This window comes from Saccopteryx bilineata, chromosome 4, assembly GCF_036850765.1.
Source record: "Saccopteryx bilineata isolate mSacBil1 chromosome 4, mSacBil1_pri_phased_curated, whole genome shotgun sequence".
NCBI classification, from domain to species: Eukaryota; Metazoa; Chordata; class Mammalia; order Chiroptera; family Emballonuridae; genus Saccopteryx; species Saccopteryx bilineata.
This window is the reverse complement of record NC_089493.1, coordinates 202,863,762-202,884,492: the sequence shown is the minus strand read 5'-3', so window position 1 is coordinate 202,884,492 and position 20,731 is coordinate 202,863,762. Positions and strand designations below refer to the sequence as shown.

Genomic DNA, 20,731 nt, shown 5'->3' with positions numbered 1-20,731 from the left:
CTTAAATTACATGAATAAAGTAGTTGTACACTTTGTCATACAAATCAGGACACTTCAGAGAATGAAAGGACACATTAACTGAACAGGGTTCCAGGACAATAGCCATAGAGTGGGACTGTCCTGGGAAAATTGGGACAGATGGTTATGCTATATGATACTCTTTATAGCAGCGGCTCTCAACCTGTGGGTCACGACCCCGGCGGGGGTCGAACGACCAAAACACAGGGGTCGCCTAAAGCCATCGGAGTTTAGGCGACCCCTGTGTTTTGGTCGTTCGACCCCCACCGGGGTTGCGACTCACAGGTTGAGAACCGCTGCTTTACAGTGTCCCCTCAACCTCATCTCTCTTTTTTTTTTTTTTTTTTTTTTTTTGACAGAGAGAGAAAGAGGGAGGGGGGGGACAGATAGGGGCAGACAGATATGAAAGGAGAGAGATAAGCATCAGTTCTTTGTTGTGGCATCTTAGTTCAATTATTGCTTTCTCATATGCGCCTTGACAGGGGGGCTCCAGCAGAGTGAGTGACCCCTTGCTCAAGCCAGTGAGCTTTGGGCTCAAGCCAGCGACCATGGGGTTATGTCTATGATCCCATGCTCAAGCCAGCAACCCTGCACTCAAGATGGTGAGCCTGTGCTCAAGCTAGACGAGCCCGCACTCAAGCTGGCGACCTTGAGGTTTCGAACCTGGGTCCTCCACGGCCCAGACTGACGCTCTATCCACTGCACCACTGCCTGGTCAGGCTTAACCTCATCTCTTGACACATCACACTACTCACCATTTCCAAAACACAGGTTTAGGATGTCTAGAATGCCCCCTCTCTCTGTTAGAAACAGACTTACCTTTACCTTCTTCAGAATTAATCAGTCCCTGTTCCATGGACTAGAACACTCCCCACATATCTCTAATGGACCACTTACTATTCTGTTATAAACACATCTTCCACTAGACTAGTGAACTTCAAAGGCCAAACTTAATATATTGTACTTACACAATATGTAGGATCAAGTGTGTATTCAGTAAACATTTATTGAATTAATACATAAATAGGACTTACTCTTTTACCTTGGGCAATCCACATCTGAATAATTCAAAACATTTATTTTAGTCTAGCCTTTACTCCATAAAAATATGACACCTTATAAAAATATAATAAGTAATAGCATAAAATAAAAATGGATATATTTTTCTTTATTTATTTATATCATCTGTACCTACCCCACCCTTCAATAAAATGTGTCTTAACCTAATATTTGGTATTTCTTATCCATAATGCTCATCACCCTAGCCACTTACCCACTGGCCCAGTTCTAACGCAAAAGTAGAAGTCCTTCCATAGGATAAAAAAACCCAGAGTTGGTTGGCTCAGTTATTCACTGCTCTCACATCATCACTCTTCCTTCTTCAGTGGAATGTGAAAGTGGCACCTGGAGATGCAGCAGCCATGGCCATGTGGCAACCATAAGGAGGAAAGCCAGTACACTAGGGATGGTGTAGTTGAAAGCCAGAAAAATGAGGATCCCTAACAGCATCTTTTAGCTGTTGAATGAGCCTTTAGCTGATAATTCTAGGACTTGTTGAATGCTAAACAACAAGCTCCAATTTCTCAAGAAATTGTTAGTTTTCTCTGCTTACTTGCAACCAAATGCATTCCTAACTGATACATTTATCAGCCTACCTTCACACATGGTGACTCAAAAATTTTTAAAGCAGTTTTAGTCCTTTTTTTTAGAGAGTGGTGTCAAGATTTAAATGAATACATACTGTCAGTGTTGTTTTTCTACCTGATACAAGGACAAAGTTGCATTTACTAAATTCTTCATATTCTGTATTTGGAAATAATAACTTTCACCACATAGTCATCAATAATGTCAGCAAATAACACTACTAGAATGTAAGGGATTTTGTTTTAAGAAAACAAGTTTGCAGATGAGGTATTATTTTTATTAGCACATACTTAAACACAGTATGGTCAGTCCATTTTATTTATTAAAAACTAACACTTTAAAGTGAAATCTTAACCATTTAAGACTAAAGCACTCCATTTTCTACAATTAAACACAAAGTAAAGATAAAATATTACTTCTCTAGAATATAAATTTACTAGAAACTGACATACCAAATATGTGCTCATTCTTCTGGCTAGTATAAGCTGTGTGAAATGTTCCTCTGTTAGTAGTAACTGTAAACCCTTGCTGCTGAACTAGATATTTTTTTAGAAATTCTATGTCAAATGGTATATTTACTATAATTGCATATTTTGGGGAAAAATATGTTTTCCAACTGATGTAAGATGTATTTCTATGTAAATAATGTTAAGGAAATTTTCAAGCATTTTTCCCTGTGATAGTAAGCCAAGAAGATCTTAATACTTTATATGCTAGCATATACTTTAATTGCATCTATTTAACTACAAAGTATTAAGAATGTTTATTTATTAAGCATTTAGTCAGATTGCAAGTTGTTGTTGTTGTTTTTTAATTTTAGTACCAAGGATGATTGCTTCAATGTTAATATTCAGCCACCTGTTGGAGAACTGCTTTTACCTGTGGCCATGTCAGAGAAAGATTTTAAGAAAGAGCAAGGTGAGAGATTACCACAGTTTACTAGAAACTGACATACCAAATATGTGCTCATTCTTCTGGCTGGTCTCTAAAATCAATGACTGCATATACATAGCTGTTGACATATATCAGTACACAATCTTCCAATTTTTGCTAGTACTTTGCTTTTATAAAGTAACCTCGAAAGTACGGTATATGTTTGTCTACATTCCTGGCATACCTGAAAATTGATTAATATATATGTCTTTAAAATACAAATTGATTCATAATTAACTTTTCAATTCTTGGAGTGTGGTTTGTCAACCTACTGATATATCCATGTATTTTGTATTGGTGAAAATGCCAGAAATTTGGGATTTACCAAAGTCCTACTATTGAATGTTATATTTGTTTTTTTCACTATAGAATTGTTTTTCATGTTCTAATCTATTTTTCTTTGCACACATTAGAGTGCCTTACCCCTCAAAGTCAAGTCCTAATTATAGCATCAAAATACCTTCATTTTCTTTTGACCTAATTCTGTAGTAAAAAATGCTGTATTGTCACTGTATCAGAACTGAAACATTTTAAAATATGCATCTGAAAAAGAAAATATTTTCAGCAGAACAGAAATATTAATATCTTGTTCTTGCCCCAGAGTCAAGCATACCAGTAAAAATACTTTTTTCATATATGTATATGAATTTATAATATTGATTAAGAATAACATCCATAAAACTGGAGTGTATTTAGATGGTGTAGTCAGCAATTTTTAAAAGTTTATGGGAACCTAAGCCATGTTTTCCTCTGGAGGGGTTATCAAAGATCCCTTTATCTGGAGGTCATTCATTTGTATTTGTCAAGCTTCCAGGAAGTGCTAGGCACACACAAATGTCTCCATTTAAGGAGAAGGGCATGTCTCCTTGCACTCCATCCTGGCAGTGCCAGTGATTTTTACATTACAAGCCTTCACAATCCACAGTGTTAAAAAGACCTGTGGTAGAAGACACACACGGTAGAAGGTGGTGGAAGGTGGTAGAAGGATCTCTTGCAAGACTGTAAATTCATAGTAATCTTTTATTCTGCTTTATTTTTAAGTGATAACAAAGAAGGACTAAATTCATCTTGGCATTTGCTTTTCTTGAAAGTTGATTATTGCTGTACAAGAAAGTCATCTTTGTAATTTTATTTGTCTGTTGACAAACTGAATAGATTCTTACGTTTGCTTTTCTTACCCTTTGCTGGCTAAAGCCTGTCTCTCTGCTTTATACCTGTTTAGCAAACCCAGGTGAGTGGCACACAAGTGACCAAATAAGGCTTGGATGCATTTATTAAGGCGATATTCCTTTTTTTAGAAAAGTGCAGCTAAAGTATATCTAAAGCTGCAGGTTATTTTATACCCTTTCTCTCCTTCAGCTCTGGTTTAGAATACTTGATATTTCGATCAAGTTTTTTGTGTTCTGCTGTGACTGAGGGATTCTCCCTGACTAGCCATACAGAACCATAAATGCATAAAAGAGGCGCGCTTGGAAAACAGCTGTGGTCCTCTGTGGAGTTGTTGCCAAAATTCCTTTTTCTTCTGCCATTTTACTTCTATGGTTGTTGATTATTTGTCTGAATAAATCTGGCAGCTGTTTGCTATGTTTAATAGAGCAGAAAGGCTACTCTGAATAAAGCTATTTGAAAATTTGTTTATATGAAGTATTTGTAAATCCTTGCAAGTCTCTTGGTATTTCTGTATCATTCTTTCTGTCTTCCTAAATTCATTCTTTGATATGTAACTTGATGCTGGCAAATTTATCACAGGTTTAGAGTACTTTCTGTAGCATCTTTTTAGTTAGAAATTTCAACTGATTTGGTAATAGAGATCTCAATTCTCAACTTCACGCATGTATTTGTTATTCTAATCAAGGAAGAGCTTAGCTAATTTTAAAAAGATACCTAGAAATGACTCATTAGCTGAAAATCCTAAATCAGAATTATCAGTGTCTTTATTTTTTATCAAAGGAAACTTCTGGAAGGCAAAATGCCACTAAATTCAAAAACTGTGTTGTGCTAATTTTACCTATACTTCTACTTTAATGAAATGAATTTATTTAATATCTTATTTCACAGGGACTAAATAAATGCATTAAAAGTATTATTTTGGATTTAACTGAAAAGTATAAATAAAAAATGAGGATTATATTTCTGTTATACTAAAGATGTACATAATTTAAAAATTTGTTACGGTAATAAGTAAGAAAGCTTGTAACAGTTCACACATATTAATATTTTTAATGAAAAGTTTTATTTCTAATATGGAGCCTGATTTACCACTTCTTCTCATGTTGCATTTGGTTTCATGATTAAAGATGCATGTTGGTAAGGTTGATAGTCAAAGTGCTAAATGAAAGATTGGTTTATGCTGTATATTCAGATTCGTTTCATAGCACTCATACTGTGAGCCTTAACCAGAAGCATGCTTTTTTTCACTGCTACAAGTTTTGAGCCTTGCAAAGTGAGTTAATGATCCTAGTAGTTGTGGGATGATTTCAGCACTATAAATAATGAGATCTTTCTTTTACTTAAAAAAAATTAGTTTCTTGAGGCAGTCTTAATTTAAAAGACCTAAACCAATTGCTTATTCCAAACTGCCGCCTCTTATTCATTTTCCTCTTATGAATTTAGTTGGAAATTTAAAACTTAGGAAATATTTTTAAATTATTTGGTTTGCAATTTAGGTTCAACCGATGAACCTAAATTAAGTGCTATCCACTTCCTCGCCAAAATTTATGTAAATTCTGATGAAGCAACAAATTCTGTAGTCTGACAATTTTAAAATGTTTTTCCAGTAACTATACCTTTATTATGTATGAGCAGGTTATATAGTGTGTAAAGTCTGTTTTTATAGGAGAAACTTTTAATGATACTTTGGCATATTTTCTTTCTTGTTAATTGGAGAATACCTGATATATTTTTATTTAGAAAAATCTCTGGTTTAAGAAATTTAGAATGTTTACTTAATTTTATTATGATTTATGCATCCATTTTATGGGTTCCTAGCTAGCAAGATGCTAATTTTTTAAATGGTCAGACATTTACTATTTTCTGGCCCTTAACTACCACAAGCAATCATATTTGATGCCCCTTAATTAGAGCACCTTTTTTTCTTTCCAGGTTCTTTTTCCACCTCAGCAATCGAGACAATACATTTGCTTACCATGCTGCTCTCCTAAGTGTTCTTTTGCATGTAAATTAATCTTGATTCAGTTTACACTGTCATGCTGAGTGGTACAAATTGCCTATAACAATAAAACAGCATGAGTTAAAAATAAAGGGGGGTGGGAAGGCAGATTGAATGTGTGCCTTACTTGATAGGATGTTACTTTGCTTTATGCCAATACATTAGCTGACGATAATGAATCTTCTGTTCTGAAAAGCATGGTTTAGTTGATTTTTTTAATTTTACTTCAATGGAGCAGTACCTTGTCTTTTATAGACCAAGTTAGACAAACCATTAATGACAAGAGTGTTAAGGTTAAATATGAAGCAATGCATTCACTTCTCTGAGTGCTATCCATCTTTCCATTTACAGGAGCTTGACAAAAGTACTGGCTTTGTGCAACATTTCCTTTAATTACATGCTGCGGGAAACAGGCTTTTAACATAAACATAGTTGCATTCATTTATTCAGCAGTTGCTCTTCAATAGAGCTTAATGGAGAAGGTTTAAATCCTAAATGAGTACACACATCTCTCAGCAGTTATGTCAGCAGTCACTGTGCTTTACTTAAAAGCAGTGTTTGACTGCTTGTGTAGTTTTTAAAGCTTTTGCCTAATACGGAAGTTAAACAGTTTAAGAGAGAACATAGTGTCCCTGAGTTTGAAAGTGGTTAGTAAAAACTACTCTTTGTTAAAAACTAGATGAGTCTTTTTATAGGCTTGTCTTCATATTCCTGATCATAGGGATTTTTTTTTTAATTTGGGGGTTGCATTTGCAATAAATCATTAAATTAAATACATAGCCCTGAAAGTGGGTCTTTTGAAAATATTGAAATCAAATTTTGCCATTTTCATAAGTATTATAAACTATTGTGCACATATCAAACATCTCAGAAGATTATCACTTTTAGTAGATATCATTAGGTGTCACCGGTGACTTATATAACTGACCCAGATAGATGGCATTTATTTTTTTATTTTGTTTTTTTTTTTTTAACCAAGGCTCTAAATTTCAATATTTGTACCAAGGGTTAGGTATGTTACCGAATTTGCTCACTGAACATTTTTACATGAGATTTTGATATTGTGTTAACTATATATGGTTTTGTTCCTGATTTTGCTTAACTTAGTTTCTTTCTTAATTACTATTTGAAATGTCTCTGAGATTTAAGGTTTTCCATTCACTTTTTTTATTTTAAATATTTTGCTTCAGACATTTCAGGTGATTTTTGTCAGTAACGAGTGCCATTCAGCAGGCAGATACTGTTATCACTGATTGTAGCTTAGATACATGTACATTTTGTAGAACCTGCTTCGCAACTTTTTGTCATCCTTGAGATGACTTGAATCCATCGTATTAAGGTCATCCATCAGGTGTTCAGAATCTCTTTGATTTGTTCTCCAGCAGCATTTGGCTAGAGAGATCTTTGCATGAAAAGGAGAGGGGAAAATTTCTTTAAAAGTAGAAGCATAATAGTTTACATCAGCCAAATTAATTGGCTATATTTTAAAGGAACTGAAATTGAAATTTCATCTTTGTGATGTTTTTATACTATAGTATTTAAAATCAGATTTATTAAGGTGATGTTTGACTGTATTTCTCCACATTTTCCTACATAAATATTTTTTAAATTTGAAACAGTTGCAGTTCATTTTAATTTTATGTTAATTATCTTATAAATTACATGCTGGTATTTCTTTTCTTGAATAAAATTTAAATTTTGACTGTGAGCTTAAATTGTTTTAATATAATTTTCATAAAGAGATAAGTAAAAGGGAGCCTTCTTTTGCTCTTACAGGAATGCTAACAGGAATGAATGAAACTTCTACTACAATCATCATTGCACCACAGAATTTTACTTCTTCTCTGATCCTTCAGAAGGTTGTAAATGTAGCCAATGTAGGTGTAGTTCCTTCTGGCCAAGACAGTATACACAGGTAGGTTCACCAGCATGTGATGTGGAGATAACTTGTATACATGTATAAATATATAATTTTCAATTCATAATTTTTCTTGAAAATAACCCCTAAATATACACCGTATTTCCCATGTATAAGACACACATTCCCCACCCCCCAAAAAAATTTGGGATCTAAACACTGGGTGCATCTTATACAGTGGTTGTAGTTTATTTACTTGCATGTCCCACTTTTTTGCGCTTGTTTTTGTGCTCATTGTTGAAGACAGTGATTTGTCATCAGACACAGATGAGGACAAGCTAATGGCTGGGAGTTTTGACAGTGATGAGCAGTTGTATGAATTTTATGATGAATAAAACTTGACTTCAGTAACTTTATGTAATACATTTTTGGTATTTGTTTTTTTTTTCAAATTTCAGGCCCCAAATTAAAATGTGTCTTATACATGGGAAAATATAGTATATATGCCCCCTTTTTTTTCTGATGATATTTTTGAATTATTGTTTGGGGTTAAGGCTCTCTTCCCTATTGTATACAATCCTTAGCACACTATTGGCTCTCCTGAAAGATACAGATAGTGTGCCTGCATTTAAAATAGTCTAGTGATATATAAAGGTGCTTTTTTAAAAAATATGGCTGAGAATTTATGTTATTTCACCAGATTCAGTGGATTTTTAGGGGGGAAATGTCACAAAGCAGTGGAGTTGGACTTTTTTACTTGAAAGAAGGGAAGCTTGGGTAATATACTGTATACAGATTTCCTTTTGAAGCAGTCCCCCAAGGCTGCTTTCAGTAATAAGGAACTACTGGGAAATCGACACAGGGCCAGGCGCAGCTTCTGTTTCTTAGTCCAGGAATAGCTTCACCACCAAGCATGTAAAAGCATGAGATCCAAGTCACGTATCCGTAAAGGTATCAGAAAATGTGATTAATGTTTTTGTCCTCTTTTGTGTTCTTACAAATGTTGGTGCCTTGAAATGAAAGTTGAGATAAAAATAATTACTCCTTGTTATTTAGTTCTCTGTGAGCTTTAGGGAATTCATTGCAAATCATCCTTAATTGCTCTCCCATGCCACTGCAATATTATACTCATGCCATTTTAGTAAATTTAAAGGCAAAAGGAATGCCATCTGACCTTTAAACATTTTCTAATTAATGAAGGGACAGAGAGACCCAGTGTAAAGAGTCGTATAGGTGCGTGGGGTTTAGACTCAGCACTGTCATTATGTTCCTCGTCTGTCTGGAAATAGGTAACAAGGAAGAAAAGGATGATTGGAATGAAATCCTGTGTTATCTGTGGGTTGTATTTGACAAGAGCTGAGTTCAAGACGTAGTCTGCCGTTATCCAGTTACATAATTTCTTCTATTAATCACGGCAGAATGAAAACTGCGTGTGCTGGTTCAAAAAACTCCAAAAAACAAAAACAAATTTACTTTGTACTTTCGTGCATTTGGGGGGGGGGGTAGAGGAAAGTCCTAAAGTTGCTTGCAAGATCTGTTTCCATTTCTTCATTTATGATAGGCCCTATCTATCTCACATAGGGCAGTGAAAAATTAATAAAACTGATGGGAGCTAATCATACTGGCACTACCATGGAAATACAATTGATCAGTTAATGTTGTTCAATAGGGGAAAGAATGAACAGGCGCCTTTTCAGTGGAAATACTTTGGTTCTGAGTTTTCCTGTTTTAATTCTTTTCCACCTGAAATACTTCTTTATCCTTTCCTGGGTGATTTTCTCTAGCAGAAGTTGTTCTGTTTTCTTTATGGATCCTTTGAATTATTGAAATTGCTAAAACACCAAAATATCATATATCAGCTGTAATCTTTAGCTTATGCAGTATCAAATTTTACCTGACACATTTGGTATCCAGCAATACTTCAGATCTGTTTTCATGTTTTTTTATAATGTACAAAAAGATACTGGATAACCTTTATTTACATTGGAACTTCTAATTTAATTTTTGTTATGTTTTGTATGAGGGTTTTTAATTATTCTGAAAGCAATGGCGGCTTTTCAGATTTTTGTTTCTTAGGAAAAAATTAATTACCTTCTCAAAGCCATCTAATACAAAAGCAATCTTTCTGTTTAGAAATAGACTAAGAAATACACTTAGCAGAGTTGTGAAATTTTTATTAAAGCATAGTTTGCCTGTGACTTGTCTTAGTGGTTTGGAACTTAATGCCTATTCAAAAGAAAATTATAGTAAATTCTCAATTATCCATACTAAAGCAGGCGAGACACATAACTGAAAGCCAATTATATTGGCTTTGGAATGCAGTGATTGTGCTCAGATTTAATATTCTTGGACCTCCTACTCATCACCAGTGTCTAGACACTTCTAACCCAGCCCTGTCATCAGCAGTCTGGTATTTGGCTTTGGAACTTGGGAGAGGAGTTCAAATCACTACCGAGTTCAGAGTCAAAAGTGAATAAAATGGTTATATGTGATTAAGAATAGGCTGTGCTGTCTTAACTTGCCTCACAGGTTACATCATATTTAATTGAAAATATTTTACATAAGCTTTTATAGTTAAAGTATGGTTATAATAATGTTCTAAATTTGAGGAAGCTTCTGGGTAATAAACTCATAAGGTTATTTGTATTTTTCATACAGAAATTGATAAAAGTATTTTATATATTTAACATTTTGCTATTTTTTATACTGAGTAATAATTACAAATAAAAATTGTTAAAAAGAACTGTACCAATATCTTTCTTAATTTCATTTAAAATAAAATAACAATTAATGTTTATAAGTTTACATTTTACCACTTTAATTAATTATTTTAACTGTAGTATTCAGTATAGGATTGATAAGTTTATATATTATTTAATTTTTATTAATAAAATTGAAATCCCTATGAGATATTTGATTGCCTCCTACATTTTTCTGGGATGGTTGCTTTTCTGAGTGTATGAAGAGGAGGACCAGCACCATTCCTGTGTTTATCAGTGATGATCCCTTTAACATGTTAAAGATATTAAAATTTCAGTTCAATAAATTATTCTAGGCTGGACTTTGTTCTATTTAATTTTTCAGAATCCTTTTTTTTTCCTGAGAGGACTTTTTAATAAACATGAGAGTTTTCTTTTCTGGCCATTTAATGAATAAGTTCCCATTGTCTAGTTTTGGAATAATTTATTCTTATACTACTCTTCAATATATGAATTTTTTTACATTAAATACAAAGTAAAATATGTAATATAAGAATTAGCTAAGAAAAAGTGAATCTTCATTAATATGCACAAGTGTATAATAGTATAAAGTAGAAATTTTAATTGAATGCATAATAGAAAATGGCTGCTAACATATCAACATTAATGGTCTCCATCAAGAAAAAGTCAATTAAAGGAGCACAGGTTTTATGGAATGGAATTCACTTCAAAAGTCAGGAGCATTTCCTATGTAATCAACCACTGTTAAAGATCAAATGAGAAACCATATCTGCTGTTATATGAGTTTTAATTTTCTAAATGAGCAATAATATTAGGAAGCCAACCAATATACTATTGAAAAACTTAACTTTGTTTTTATTTTTGTGGTGCTTATTTGCCGATTGGAAAAGCTGCTCTTTGAGAATAAAATTATCTTATTGAGGTCTACAGAATTACAATCCTTGTGCCAATTTGCTGTTTTCCAAGTGAGAATAAAAAAAATGATCAAAAAGCATTTATTAATAGGTAGCTAAATGGCTTAAGGTCAAACATATGAGATATACTATGCATCATAAATATCTTATTGTCTTAAGATAATATTAACAAACTAATATGTAAATAAAGTATATACAAAAGGCAGAGTGAACAGCAGTAAACTAGTATATGAATGGACACAAGATTTAATGTGTTTTAGGGGAGGAGATTAAAAAGACTTGCATGGAAATTCATTCAGGGCAAGGAAAATTTCCAGCGCTCCTCTGAGAAAGAATCAAGTGGGATTTGATGAGGTGCATGTTCAGGAAGACAGAGACTAAGATGCAGTTGCTTTTATTACATTGCTTATCCTCTGATAAAGGTACCACGGTACAGTGACCAAAAGCAGAAAGCCAAAAATCTATAGCTCCAAAATCTCTAAGGTATTTTTGTACAGAAAAATCATGTGGGAGTTTATGTAAACCTCGGATTCCTGGGACCCACACCCAAAAATTCAGATTCAGTACTGTATATCTTACATAGGACCCAGGAATCTGCTTGGAGCCAGTACACCAAGGAGTTATACGGCAGGTGTTCCAAATTCCACATTTAAAGCTGCCCTGAATTATCAAGATTAATGATAGCCGCATGACACATTTTAAAATATATTTTTCTAGCCAAGGCCTGTTAGCTTAGTTGGTTAGAACGTCATCCTGAAGCACTGAAGTTGCCCATTTAATCCCTAGTCAGGGCACACAAAGAATCAACCAGTGAGTGCATAAATAGGTGGAACAACAAACCAATGTTTCTCTCTCTCCCTTCGTTTCTCTCTAAATAAATAAATACATTTAAAATGCATTTTTTCTATGTGTGTATATATATATTTTTCACAGATTAGTCACTAAGGGATACCAATAGGCAAGATGTTTGAATTCGTTTTTCCCTTGTATCTGTCCCAGTGTCCTCCAGCAAGAGAGTGTATTGTTATAGTTGTAGTATCTGAGACTTGGACCATAAGTAAACATTTGCCTCTCAGCAGTCTCAACTATTTTACATTTTAACCCAGTTTCAGGAATTCTGACATTCATATACAGTGGTGTTGTTAAAAGGAGTTGTCATACTACCTACTCATTTGGCCCTTTCATGCACAACAAATTGACTCTTATAAGAGGAAAATATGATATATGAGTGAAAACAGAAAGCCTTGCCTCGGCTGTGATTCTATTTTAGTTCTTAGCTTGTTCAGTAAAACCCCAGACAGTTTTCATCACTAACTTTATTCAGTCCTTACAGCCCTTCCCATCCACCCCGCCCCTGCCCCCACCCCATAGGTCTCAGTCTCTGGTTTGAATTTTATCTACCCTGTCTCTTTTTTAACTTGCGAGTTTTGAACATGTACAACTTGTGAATAATTACAGTCTCAGTAAAATGAATGTTTTCCTAGTGTTACTTATATCTATAGCTATTAGGAATGTCTTGTGCTATGAATGAACAGTGTATCCATGGCAACTTGGCAGTCAACTTTTAAAGATAGTTTGTTTCAGATTTAAAATAAAAATATTTTCATTTAATTGAAGTATATGTAAAGAACAACTTGGTTCATTTCTAGGCTTTAAACTCATCCAATGAATCACTGTTATCATACACATGTTTAATGGTTACTAATAGGGGAAATGCTGGTGTATGCTATTGTTTCCATCCTCAAATATGTATATTGTATAGTTCTTTCATTCAATATTTTTGAAGCACTTTGTGACAGATCTGGTTAGTGTTAGGGTTACAAAGATGAATGTCATAGTCACTTCTTGTTGGGTCCTTTGATATTTCCATTTCTTCTGTTCTTAGGTTGATCAACCTTCTAGGTTATTGTTTTTGTCTGGTAGTTTTATTCCCAACCCCCACTCCCCTGGTAACTATGGAGTATTTGAATACTGAGTAATTTTGAAGAACCATAAGGGAGACAATATAACATTTTTGAAGTCTTAGTGCTCTAATTTTATAAACCCGATACTATAGTCACCTTACATAATGTGTCTTAAAACAAGATTCTGTATAAACAGTTGTTAATATAAAGGTACCAGGCTTTGGTCTTTTCTAGATTGTGACAAATTTGGGATCTCAAACAGGACTGAAGATTTGTGGAACGTATTTAGAAACCCTTCCTTCTCAGGTGGCTGATTGTCCACTAGAGGACAGCACTGCTTTTTATCTGGCTGCTTTGATCTCTGCAGGCTCTGTGAGCCGCATTTTATTGAAAAACAAATATGGACCTCAGTTAATTTTTACATGGAAAGCATATTTGGATATTTCAGAAATAACCAAACTACACAGCTGATTTTTACTTGAAAAAATTCTTTATTTAATTTCACCATTTGTGAGGTAATAGTCTATAATGCAAGAGTTTTACTAATAGGAATACATAACTTTTCTTGTAAAAATGAAAGAAAGATATTCTTGATGATTTCCTTCTGCGTTGACAATTTTATAAGGAATCAAAGACAATGGGGTAAGAATTTTTTGTTTTACAATTTGATTTTCTGTTGTTAAACCCCATCCCATCTCACCTCCACCAAGCAGACAAACCCAAAACACTGTAGAATCACTGGAATATTTCATGTCTTCTTTGAGAAGGTACACTCTGATTTTTTAGCTCTCCTTTACAAAGAGACTGCATCGTTGACCAGATAGTATGAGGAATAATTTTTTACACCATCTATAAAGGTTAGAATAGAAAATAGAGGGTCCTAAATTATGATAACTTACTTGTTTGTTGTTTTAATTCTTACCAGAATGTTAAAGGGAAACATTATAATATATTTCTGGCTGGTTTTTGTTAAAAATAACAAAAAAAAATACCTTGCTTTTGATAAGTTTTCTAAACTTGGATCACATGTAAATTTTTTAATATTAACTTAATAGTATAATGGTCTTAACTTTAAAATATGATTTTATAGTCAGCAAAATGGAATTTTTTACAACCTAGAAATTCTCTACCTGTTTAAAGTATTCTATTATATTAACTCAAAGTAATAAGGGTTTATAGTTTTAAATCCTTTAGAAAATAGTGTTCCAAATGACCATGCTTAGGTATTTGATGTTAGGAGTCTTATTTAAACTAGTATTTTTTACATATAATCATTGTGGGACTTCTTTACACATTTGTCAACTTTGGACTAATTATTTTTCTACAGCTAGGGCAGGGCACTGCATCCTGTGATCGTCTTTCTTACTAATAGGATTCTGTCTGCTTCAGCAGACAATAATTGAAGGCTTCATGTACAGAGTAAGAAAAAAAAGTTTTAGCCTGACTGGGTCATTGTCACAGCTTCTGGTAACCAGTAGAACAGAAAACACAAGAAAATTGAACTCAGAATAGAAAAATCAGAAACCAGGAAGTCTATCCAAGAGAAGATAAAGCATGTCTTAGCGGTGTCGCTTTAAGTGCGGCAAATAGGGTTCCACATAAAAAAATTATGTTTGTAAATATCCTGGAGTTTGATGCAGCCTCTCAGATAATTTTTAATTCCTGTTGTCTCTTAACATGTTAATTAAAACAGTTGAATTACAAGATTTCCTTTCCTTTTGACAAAGAGCATTTGTGGTTCATGGCTAATTTCTCACAAATCCAAAACAAAAAACAAAAATAATGTGTATCTTAACTGCACAAGATAATAAGTTCATGTTTTATAGATGACACATTTGCTCAAATTTGTTATTTAACCTCTTTTCACAATTCTGTCAAGATAAATTAATTTTTTTGAATAGTGGTTCATTCAACACTTTCATTTATGTTTGGCAGCCAGCTTATTTTGTCTTTTTCTTTAATCTTCTGAATTCTTATCAGCTCCAAAGATTACATGTCAATTGCTAGAGATAATAAAAAGATATTTAATAATATGAAATACAGATATATCCATTTTTACCTTCCCTGTTGGTGATTACAGACTAATGCTTGGTGGTGGGATGAAAATGAGTTATGAAAAATACCTAGATGGTATCCTCTTAATAACATGGAGCCCGTTGTACATAGGCAATACATCTTTAACTGTCATCCACTTATTTGTCCTCATTTGTGGTGTTACTGATGTTTGAGGTTGCTTAGTCTCCCAGTAGTCCTCCCTATGTTACAGCTCCTTTCAAGAGGTTTTGTGTTTTTCATTGCTGGTGTCTCTTTTGAAGGAGTGGGTCATGGGAGATATTTAAAATATTTTAAATTATTCAAGACAGAAATATGTCTGACATATTAAAATATGTTATGACAAAGCATCATGCAAGGTGCTTTGAATTACAGAATACTACAAGGTCAGCTGCACAGTTTTTTAAGGGAAACATCTTCCTTTAAAAGTTTTTAGAATCTTAATAGATGATATTCATATTAGGTAAATAAGAAGGAAGCAGATTCTCTGTACTTTTCTATTGACTAATAAAAAACAAATGTTAAAAGTGCAGTTCTGCATATATTAAGAGAATGTGTGTGATCTAGAATTTGAATGCTTGAGATCTAAGTCCTCTTCAGCCATTCAGGAGCTGTGTGTTCTTGAGCAAGTTTCTCTACTTCTGTGGGCTTCAGTTCCCTCATCTATAAAGTGCTCTGGGTCATACAGATGAAATGACGCAAGTGAAGTACCATACATAGTACCCACTGCAAAAAGCACTTGTTAAGTGGTAGCTGCTGTTGTCATTATGATGATCAAAAACTTCTCGTGCCTTATGAAATCCTTGTCACCATGTGATCTTTGTGACCAAGTAGAGGTTCTGATGTCAGCCATTAAATGTAGTATAGAAGTATTTGACCCAAGCTGTCTTTTAAAATCAGTGTTCTTTTACATCCAAAAGCTAGGTATTTGTTATTTACTAACTAGTACTCTCTCCATAGCGGTCTTTTAAATTGGGAGTTTAATGATTAATAAATTTTGAGAAGTGGCTTTTGCTTTCCATGGACCAAAACAAACCAATTGTAATCATGCTTGTTCCAGTTAAATACAATCTTCTGAACTATGAAATGAAAATATCAGACATCTGATCTTCTAGTCTTCTGCATTACAACATTGCTCCCATTTTTGCCCACCAGAACGTAGAGACCTAGTGAAAAGGCAGTAGCTTTTACATCAGCTAATGGGTTTTATTGCTAGGGTGACTTGCTCAGCGGGCTCTCACTGAAGTGTAGGCATATGCCTCTTTTCTTTTCTGCCTCTGCTCTTTACAGTATTGAGAAGTTTGCGGGAGTAGGATTTCAAAAGCATATACAAGACACTTAATTTTAATCTTTGTAAATATACTTACATAAAAATTGGCATTTATGTCTCTGGGGTTTAGATTATTCTAACAGGCTTTAAGTTTTTAATAGAAAGGAGATAAAATGTGCCTTGGGGCTATGTCACCCTGAAATTCAAACAATAGTGTTTTGTGCTCCTATTCAGACATAATTACCTTCTCTGTGGTCCCCAGGCACAGAGTGTTAAGTAAATAAAGGGACTAATAAAAAACTATTGTTTACATAATTATAACCCTGTCAGAAATGGAGTCCCCTGCTAAAATATTTGGTAATGACCAAATCTGTGGGGAAAGTTACGTAAATGAGTGAAACAGTAGAGCCATCTAGTATCATTTGGTGACATGGTTTAACAGAAGCATAGAAATTAGACTTCTCTGAGTGTGGAACCTGGAAAATCTACACAAAAGACACGCATAAACCTGCAAGGGTGATAGGAAAGAGGGGTCATTTGGGGTTGGTGATCTTTTGGTGATCTTTGTGTTCTCTCAAAGCTGAAATTGGAGCACTCAGTTCCTAAGCTTTTGAGTAGGTGACTGAGAAGCAGATGGATATGTATGTTAGAGTTTTATAAAACCTCTTTTAAAACACTGGTGTGATTTCTGTTCCTAAACTGGTTACTTTACAAGTGCTTTCCTCAGTAGAAACACTGCTCTGTCTGATTCCTTACAAGTCTCACCCTGTTTGGAGAGAGTACACAAATAAATGACTGGGAGAGTTTCTAACACATTTTATCCGCCATCCATTAGCTGTGATTTTAAAACTCAACTTAAAAGTGTTGGTAATATTTTCCATTTACTAAAATTAGCATATTTGTTTTGCTTTTGATGCATTATTCTAATTGTTATTGGAAAATTGATTTTCATGATTCTGTTTAGGTCAGAAAATGACTTCTTGGGTTTCAAAAAAAGAAACTAATATATTATAAGATCTTGATGTCATATTAAAAAAACTCAAAAAAGAAATTTTCATTTAAAGAGATTCTGCTTCCTGCTTAAGTGGCTAATATTTTAATTAAGTTGGGAGTGAAGTTTTTCTGAGTGTCTCCTGATAAACTCCCTCTTTTATGTTGATGGTAATTAAACAGATCCCTGAGGATGCTGTTGGCTCTGTGCAAGGCCCATGCTAATTGTCAGACATAGACACTGACCAGTTGGTTTGCTCTTGAATAGTCCGCAGCATGCTGTCAGCACAGCAGTTTTATTTTTATGTATTGTGAGCTGTTGTCAGGGCTAACTGGGTGCCATTGTGGCTGAAGATGTTGCGCAAATTGAGGCAGATGGCTTAGATTCAGACACGTGTCATACAGAAAGGGGAAAGGGGATTGGCCCTGCAAAGTGGGGTCACAGCAGGTCACAGACCTGCTCTACACTTGTTAGTGTTTTCAAAAGCTCCTGTGCCACAACTTTGTTTTTCTCCAGTCATCCTTGCAATCAGATCCCCTCCTCCCGAAAAATGTGTGGGACACGCTCCCTGCGGAAAATGGAGGCTTAGGAGGGTACTGTCCTCTTCCTCCACGTCTCTGGGGCTCAACTGTGCATGCAGAATGAATTAGCAGGATTGACAGAAGTTCATTGTGCCTCCAACAGCTTTTCAGTGAATTGTAGTGCTTAAAAGGCTAGTTTTGCTTTTAATTCCATGTAATTAGTAGGTTCTTCATGTCTTGGAATTTAGTAATGGAGCCTGAAACCTTAAGTTTCCTTTAGTCTAAAGCAGAAAAGAAGTATCTAATGTTCTGAACATGTAAAAAATTTAAAAAGAGGGAAAGAGTGTGGTGTTGCACTTGGCTGTCACATGATTTTGTTACTTTATCATTAACATTATGAATACTTCATCACCTTTGAATTCATTGAAACTTGAAGAGTTTTATAATGCACATTAATCATCTAACTTTTTGCATAATCACTTTCAGATATGAGGAATTAAAAATTCAAGCTCTTTGAGAAAGGTACCTTTTCTTAACATGTTTTTAAAATAAAAAATATAGTGGTTTCTTTTAAGTGGCCCAATGCATGGTGAAATGTTAAAGTATCAAATGAAATGAATGATTTTCAATTTATAGGACTGGAAAATTATTCACATGCATCTGTTATTAAAACTAATAGTACAATGGACTTCCTTTTCCTGTTCTGTTCTAAAGATGCACTAAAATTACCTGCTTGTGGTAAGCATGGTGCTCGGCAGTTCATTGTTTTTTCAGAAGAATGCTTGGCTTTGGGTTTTTGGCAGTAGGGAACCTGTAGTAAATTATTGAAGAAAAAAATTATTTTTTTAAAGTTTTTTTTTCTAATTTTATTTTTATTTAAGATTTTATTTATTCATTATAGAGAGGGGAGGGGGGAGGAGCAGGAAGCATCAACTCCCATATGTGCCTTGAGCAGGCAAGCCCAGGGTTTTGAACCGGCAACCTCAGCGTTTCCAGGTTGACGCTTTATCCACTGCGCCACCACAGGTCAGAAAAAAATTTTTTTAATTTATTTTATTTTATTTTTTATTCATTTTTTTAGAGAGGAGAGGGAGAGACAGAGACAGAGAGAGAGAAGTGGGGGAGGAGCTGGAAGCATCAACTCCCATATGTGCCTTGACCAGGCAAGCCCAGAAAAAAATTATTTTAAATCTATTTGAATTTATGCTGTCTCCTTTTTCCTCCTTATGGTAAAAGGTTTTCTCTCTCTCTTTTTAACAGGTTTGCAGCTAAAACTGTGCACAGTGGGTCACTGATGCTAGTCACAGTGGAACTCAAGGAAGGCCCCACAGCTCAGCTTATCATAAACACTGAGAAAACTGTGATTGGTTCTGTTCTGCTGCGGGAGCTGAAGCCTGTCCTGTCCCAGGGGTAACCTGCTTACATCTGGACTTCAGAATCTGGCACACAACAAAAGTGCCTGGCATCCACTACTGCAGCCTTTCATTTATAATAATAGCCTTTCCATCTGGCAGTGGGGGAAGAGTACACTCCTGACATTCTTGTCTGCTGCTTTAGAATGCTAGTGTGTATCTATCATGTATGCAATACTTTCCCCCTTTTCGCTTTGCTAACCAAAGAATATACATTTTACTGTCAGTTATCTCAACTCCTGAATCCATGTGGCATTTTCTCTATCCTGCTACTTCTGTCCTTCTCATCTTCCTGCCTTTTCAACAATGATGGACATGAATTGAGTGTTTAAAGTTCATTGGAAATCATCTTCCCACAGTAAGCAAAAATTATCCTACAAATAGTCTAATTGGCCTTTCAGCTTGACATGTGAAAGTGGATAGCATACTTTTTAGAATTAAATGCCAAAACAACAGTCTGCAGAATTTTGTTCTGTGAATTTGCTGGTATTGTAATCTGTTATTGAAAACTGTCATCATGAAATTATCTCTGAGTAATACGGTGAATAAACTAACATGTGAAGAGCATTTGTCTTTGCAGTTTTAATGAGAACTTATTTATAATCCTGAAGTTCGTGTGCTTTATTCTAAAGTAAATATTTTGAGTGATACATTATGCAGAGAAACAATGGAGTTTAGTGAAAGAAAAACCACTTTCAAATGGGTCGTTTTTCTTACTGTGTTATAGACTTTGCTTTTGCATAAGATAATATCCTGGGCTGCTAACTTAGATTTAAAATCTATATTAAATCAGTAATATAATGTAGTATGTGAACAATTGAAATGACTTTAATATCAATACCTTAATATCATTAAAATATTTTTCACATAAGTGCAATTAGAAAAATGAACAAAGTCCCAAGTTTCAAGTTTGGGTTTTTGGGGTTTTCTGTACAATTATTCAGAGTTCCTGGCCTCATATATCCTTTAACTTTATCATCCTCCATGATTATCTTTAAATTGTTCCATTGAGTCGAGTTAGTCAATGTTGAATTCTTAATTCTAGCTATATTTTTTCATTTTAATGTCTACTTAATGGGACATTTTATGTACACCAATCTTGTAGAATGGCTCTCATAGTGTATTAAGACAGCCTCATTTTTAGTATCACAATACATTTGCTTTATTTATTATAAGAAAAGGAGATTTTTTTTTTCTGAAGAGAGTATAACCGCAAATTTATTAAATTAAAATACTAGATACTTGCCCTTCCTGATGACTGTTTGCAAACATTTGGGTAACTTTATAATAATTTCCAAAAACTTTGCCCTTGTAATCTGTGTTTC

The 20,731-nt window shown here is 34.3% G+C and overlaps 1 protein-coding gene across 2 annotated transcripts in view; it reads left to right on the top strand.

Moving 5' to 3' along the window:
- Window positions 1-19,973, top strand: part of AP3B1 (adaptor related protein complex 3 subunit beta 1) — a 318,239-nt gene extending 298,266 nt beyond the window's left edge. For both annotated transcript variants that reach the window (XM_066273625.1, XM_066273623.1), the window contains 3 exons: window positions 2,483-2,580; window positions 7,541-7,679; window positions 19,255-19,973. In XM_066273625.1, the coding sequence (XP_066129722.1) occupies window positions 2,483-2,580; window positions 7,541-7,679; window positions 19,255-19,408 (391 nt within the window). In that variant the 3' untranslated portion in view covers window positions 19,409-19,973. The remainder of the gene's footprint in view (window positions 1-2,482; window positions 2,581-7,540; window positions 7,680-19,254) is intronic.
- The last annotated feature ends 758 nt before the right edge of the window (window positions 19,974-20,731 follow it).